This window comes from Cebus imitator, unplaced genomic scaffold (genome assembly GCF_001604975.1).
Source record: "Cebus imitator isolate Cc_AM_T3 unplaced genomic scaffold, Cebus_imitator-1.0 Scaffold242, whole genome shotgun sequence".
Classification (NCBI taxonomy): Eukaryota; Metazoa; Chordata; class Mammalia; order Primates; family Cebidae; genus Cebus; species Cebus imitator.
In genome coordinates, this window is record NW_016107557.1 from 486,308 (window position 1) to 492,754 (window position 6,447).

Genomic DNA, 6,447 nt, shown 5'->3' on the forward strand with positions numbered 1-6,447 from the left:
AAACCATCCTGATTTGGTCAGATACAGAGGTTTAGGATTTGTAAGTTACTTTATAATCATTTTTTACCAAAGCCATTAAAACTTCCTTATCAAATGAATATTCATGGCAGCCCTAGGAATAATCATTTTTGGAGCCAAACAGATCTTGATTTAAATCCCAACTGTGCAACGTAAAGCCTATGAGACTTTAGACCAGTCTCTTGGTCTCTTGGCCTCAACTCCTCAGGGGTGAGTCAGAGAGAATAGGACTCCCTTATATCATTGTCAAGAGGCTAAAATGAGACCCACCATGCACAGCACAGGACGCAGGACCAGTTGGCACATAACAAGAATCTAACACATAACAGAGCTTTCTCCTTACCCTTAGTACCTTTAAAATATATAAAAATTATATTTTTCCTTTTTTTTTGGTCAAAGATGTAATCAATATAAACATCTCATTTTAGAGTTACCCATGCTCCCTGGACTTTTGCAAAGCGCATCTAACAGGATGAGCCACATTTGGGGACGCACTTAAGTATCTGGGGCAACATTCTTTTGCCCTGTGATGCCGTTAACTCTGATGATTTGTGTGCACCTCACAGCCAAAAAACAAAAGTTGATTTCACTTTTCCTTGCAGTTCCTTGAAAAATTATAACTGCCTCAATTGTCTGCTCTGCCTGCCTAGACCTATGCCTTGACGCAAATGAATCAACCAGGTTTCTTCTGGTACAGATTTTAAAGGTGTGAAAAACTTGCCTCTTTTCTCGTTTCTCATCCACCCTCCCATCTCTGCCTCTCGAGGAGCACCGCAGAGTTAGAGCCTTCTAAGATCTTGTTTACTGCGAGCTCAAGGTGATGAAGCTTGGTCTTCAGGCCAGAATTTAACTCCAGAGGTTCAAGTAACATAAGAAAGACTGAGATTTTATGATCACTCTGCCAGGTTGGGTGGCTGATATCTGTAATCCCCAGTGCTTTGGAAAGCTAAGGTGGGAGGATGCCTTGAGCCCAGGAGCTTGAGACAGGTTTCAATAGGGTATGGACAGAGGGAAGCAGTGTGGACTTGAAGGTGGACATTTGTTGCCCAGAAAAACCACAAACCCTGGAAGAAGTTGGAAGGGCTCTAGGCCTGTGTTTTTTGTAGTAAAGAAATCAAAACATTGGCCGGGCACAGTGGCTCATGCCTGTAACCCCAGGACTTTGGGAGGCCGAGGTGGGCAGATCACAAGGTCAAGAGATTGAGATCATCCTGGCCAACGTGGTGAAATTCCATCTCTACTAAAAATACAAAAATTAGCTGGACATGGTGGTGTGGTGTGTGCCTGCAGTCCCAGCTACTTGGGAGGCTGAGGCAGGAGAATCACTTGAACCCAGAAGACAGAGGGTACAGTGAGCCGAGATTGCACCACTGTACTCCAGCCTGGTGACAGAGCAAGACTCTATCTCAAAAAAAGAAAAACAATCAAGACACAAAAAAGCATACAGGAGGGGATAGCAGAAGGCTTTGAAGGAGTGAGAGCCAGACAGGCAGCAGGTGCAGACCTCTATCCAAGTTCTTTCAGCCAAAGACATTGTTGAAATATTTGGATCATTGGCACCACCTCACAGCAGGTTCTTGCGAAGTTTATATGGAGTGAGTTTTGCGTCTTCTAATTGTCATTTAGTGTGTTCTACAGGCAATCCTTAAGCAGGTACAACAGGAGCATAGCAACGCAGCATAATTTACAAATCCTACTTGGCACTGAGAAAGGCCAAGTCGAGAGGAAAATGACTGGTGTCAATTTTATTGCAGTTTGTGATGGAGCAGGGGTGCTGTGTCTGGCTCTTGCATCTGTTGTTGTTCCCCTTGCCACATGTGAAAGGAGTGTGACAGGTGGTCACAGGCGGGCTCTGCTATATCCTCTCCAGACTGTGGCTTTGGGCAGCTGCCCAACCTCTCTGCTATGGTTTCCCCTGGAGGTTGAGCGAGTGAATGCGTGTGGAGTATTAGATGGTGCCCAGGTCATGCTGAGCACTCATAAAGTCCACCAATTCGTGTCACTGTCCATTTAACCAAGAATGGGGCCACACACCACCTGCAGTCCCCACCACCAGCTTGGCAGCATCCACAAATGTGCAGTAGCAATGGTTGATTGTGGCCTGTTGGAGGCGCCCCATGGGCACACTGCATTTCTGTCCAAATTCAGGGCTCCTCGTGGATTTATAGGATTGGCAGCTGCAGGTCAGCAATGCACAGCAACTGAAGCTAGGTTTCCAAACTACCTGTTTCTAAGAAATATTACAACCACTTTCAATATTTCCTTTTTTTTCATCAATTTTACCATCAATTGCATCTGAGATTAGAAATATGTACTAATTCTGATTACACTTGATGGACTCATAAGATATGGGGAAATCTCTGTCCCGGCAGAGCCTCCATACATGGTTCTTCCCGGTCACATGGACCCTGTATTAACCAGGATGGGCCTAAGTTAACCAGGATGCCGCAGAGGAAAAGAACCAACAAGAGATGTGTAGAGACATAAAGAGATTTATTACAGGGAATTGGCACACATAGTTATGGGGCTGGGCAGTTCCAAGCTCTGCACCCAGCAAGCTGGAGACCCAGGAAAGTGGATAGTATGTTCCGGTCTGAAAGCCAGCAGACGTGAGACCTAAGAGGAGTTTACGCTTCCATGCTAGTCTGAAGGCAGGAAGAGGCCAGCGTCGCCGTCAGGCAGTCAGGCTGGAGGAGCCCCCTAGTCCTTGAAGAGCCATTCTGTTCTCCTCAGGCCTTCTGCTGATCGAATGAGGCTCACCCACATCCCGGAGGGCCTCTGTTTTACCCAGTCCCCTGTTCAAATGTTCGTCTCATCCAGAAACACCCTCAGACACACCCAGAACACTGTCTCACCACATACCTGGCACCCTGAAGCTCAGTGAGGCTGATACATTAACACTGACCACCACAGGTCCCCTCCCAACCCTGAGGCTTCCCAGCAGGTGGGACACAGCACACAGGCTTCCCCGAGCCTGGGCAGGAGGCACAAAGGTGGCTCATCCCCGTCTGTCCAGGACTGAGGTGGTTCCTGGGAGGCAGGGCTTCTGGCTTTTAAAACCTGCCCATGTTTCAGGCAAACGGGGTAAATTGGCCATTCCAAGCAGAACCCTAGCAGCAGCTACTCCCTGTCAATCCCCTCCTTCCACACCACCGAACTCACAAACCTCCCTCTGAGCAGTTGACCTCTCCCCTAGTCCTTTCCAAGGGAATTGGTTCCTTTCCAGACGATTCCCTAGACTGAGGCCATGATGGGCTCCCTGTGGACTTCAGATCACAGGCTGTGGTCCCAGATTTGTCCTCCCTGGGAAGTGTCTTCTCCTCACTGAGTGGTGCTGGCATCCCCTACTATTGACTGCCACAGTCAATTTCACCCCAGACACACCGAAAATAAGAACTCTCCAGAAATACCAGTCCCGGGAGTTGGACCTTTGAAACAGAAGCGGTAACGCACATTGCATAGTCATCTTTGGGAATGATGCATCCACACCTTTGCCATTATCCCACAGGCTGGGGGTGCTCAGGCAGTGGCCCAGGGAGACAAGCAGTGAGAAGGAAGAGACCTAAACCTCTCCCGAGTTCACTGAGCCCAGCCACCACCTCCTAGTCGGAGAAGGCAGCTGTGGGCTCTCCTGTTCGCACATGGACCTTTCCTTGCTTTACCTCTTTTCTCATCAAGGGCACCACTGCTGTCCATCCTGTCATTCCACACTCATGTGTGTTCATGAGAAGGATGGGAGGGAAAGTAAGGCAGCAAAGAATAATTTTTGCTATCATCTCTTGGCTCAAAATTCCACTAAAGCTGTTTCTCACAAAATGCTTAAGATGAGGGCCCAGTAAATTATTTTACTTAAATTACAATACTTTATAAATATTTTTATAAATGTAAGGGGTACATTTGTTATATAGATATACTGCATAGTGGTGAAGCCTGGGCTTCTAGTGTATCCATCACCCAAATAACATATATGTTACCCATGAGGAAATTTCTTATCAGCCACCCCCTCCCACCCTTCCGAGTCTCCAATGTCCATTCCACACTCTATGTCCACATGTATGCATTATTTAGCTCCCACATATAAGTGAGAACATGCAGTATCTGACTTTCTGTTTCTGAGTTATTTTACTTAGATAATGGTCTCCACTTCCAACCATGTTGCTACAAAACACATGACTTTATTCTTTTTTATAGCTGAAGAGTACTTCATTGTGTATATGTACGACATTTTCCTTATCTCTTCACCCATTGATGAACACTGGTTGATTCCATATCTTTGTTATTGTCACTAGTGCTACAATAAACATACACATGCAGGCTTTTTCTAATATACTGATTTATTTGTATTTTTATGAAGCAAATAGAGTTTCCTTAAGTGAGAGTGGCTGGTTTGTATTTTCTAATGTTCTGTCAACTAATATTTCTGCATACTCTCTTTTAGGTGATTGGGAGATTTTAACTTAGATCTCCAGCAAGTGCTACAAGAAAGAAAAGATCCTGAACAATCAACCAAGTTTTCTGTGAAGTCAAGTCCAAGTAACATCCCTGCCTAACCACAAGCAGGAGAAATGAAGCACATTTTCAACTCATATGAAAATGTCAACAACACAGCAAGAAATGACTCCGACTGTCCTCGTGTGGTTTTACCGGAAGAAATATTTTTCACAATTTCCATTGTTGGAGTTTTAGAGAATCTGATCGTCCTGCTGGCTGTGTTCAAGAATAAGAATCTCCAGGCACCCATGTACTTTTTCATCTGTAGTTTGGCCATTTCTGATATGCTGGGCAGCCTATATAAGATCTTGGAAAATATCCTTATCATATTGAGAAACGTGGGCTATCTCAAGCTGCGTGGCAGTCTCGAAACCACAGCCGATGACGTCATCGACTCCCTGTTCATCCTCTCCCTGCTTGGCTCCATCTTCAGCCTGTCTGTGATTGCCGCCGACCGCTACATCACCATCTTCCATGCACTGCAGTACCACAGCATCGTGACCATGCGCCGCACCGTGGTGGTCCTTGCGGTCATCTGGACGTTCTGCACGGGGAGTGGCATCGCCATGGTGATCTTCTCCCATCATGTGCCCACGGTGATCACCTTCACGTCGCTGTTCCCACTGATGCTGGTCTTCATCCTGTGCCTTTATGTGCACATGTTCCTGCTGGCTCGATCCCATACCAGGAAGATCTCCACCCTTCCCAGAGCCAACATGAAAGGGGCCATCACACTGACCATCCTGCTTGGGGTCTTCATCTTCTGCTGGGCCCCCTTTGTCCTTCACATCCTCTTAATGACGTTCTGCCCAAGTAACCCCTACTGTGCTTGCTACATGTCTCTCTTCCAGGTGAACGGCATGTTGATCATGTGCAATGCTGTCATTGACCCCTTTATATATGCCTTCCGGAGCCAAGAGCTCAGGGACGCATTCAAAAAGATGATCTTCTGCAGCCGGTACCGCTAGAGTGACTGATCCCTCATTTTAGAATCTATGGGAATAATGTTGCCAAGGGACAGAATAATGTAACATTTCAACAAATGCCAGTGCTCCTGACTGGCCTTCCTTCCCTAATGGATGCAAGGGTGATCCCACCAGCTAGTGTTTCTAATAGCTAGGTTCTGTGTGAACAGTCTTATTGTAGGGACAACTTTTAAACTTTACAACTGGAGAGATAAAACAATGTAATAAAAGAAGGATAGAATACAAAGTATTAGGTTCATTCAAATGTAATTGTGGTTTTTGCCATTACTTTCAATGACCAAAAGTTGTGATTACTTTTGCACCAACCTAATACAAACAGCAATAAAAACTCAAGGCCTTTGGCTAAGGCAAAGGCTTGTTTTCCTGTGGACTCTAGCAAGCCAGTCCTGGGAAGCCCTTTCCAGGCTGTAGGCCATTGCAACCAATTTCCAGAAGTTAAAGTACTTGGACACGCAACTCCAGGAAGAAGCTGTAGGGTCTTTGCAAGCCAGTAATAAATTGGGAGGAACACATTGCTGCAGCTGGATTTGCCTGTCTCCCACAGCCATGGCAAATCTCCGCCCTCCTCCTTCTCCCTATCAGCCTGATGTATTGAAGCCACCTCAATTCCTTGAAATAGGCTGAGTATAAACTATAAATGTCAAATAACCAGCTTTGAGTTTCCAATAATACATGCACCTTCTCCATTAGTCTTCTTTCCTCACTCAATATCCCATTGGCCTTAAAGCCCTTTCCTGTTACAGTTCCTCATGCTTTAAGAGCATACATTTCAAAGGAAGAAATGAAAATTTAATCCATTTAGTTCCTATGTGGAAATACATAAAGGTCAGATGAAAACTGACTATTTGAAGAAGCTGTAATCAAACTATGTGTGTTTGTTCAAATATAGAAGTACAAGAAAAGAGTCCCAATACATATTTTAAGGAACAGAGAGAGAGAGAGAGAGAGAGAG

General features: G+C 45.5%; 1 protein-coding gene across 4 annotated transcripts in view; it reads left to right on the forward strand.

The window, feature by feature from the left end:
* Positions 1-6,447, forward strand: part of MC2R (melanocortin 2 receptor) — a 37,171-nt gene extending 30,724 nt beyond the window's left edge. For all 4 annotated transcript variants that reach the window (XM_017498447.2, XM_037727851.1, XM_037727850.1 and 1 more), the window contains exon 2: positions 4,457-6,447. In XM_017498447.2, the coding sequence (XP_017353936.1) occupies positions 4,584-5,477 (894 nt within the window). In that variant the 5' untranslated portion in view covers positions 4,457-4,583 and the 3' untranslated portion in view covers positions 5,478-6,447. The remainder of the gene's footprint in view (positions 1-4,456) is intronic.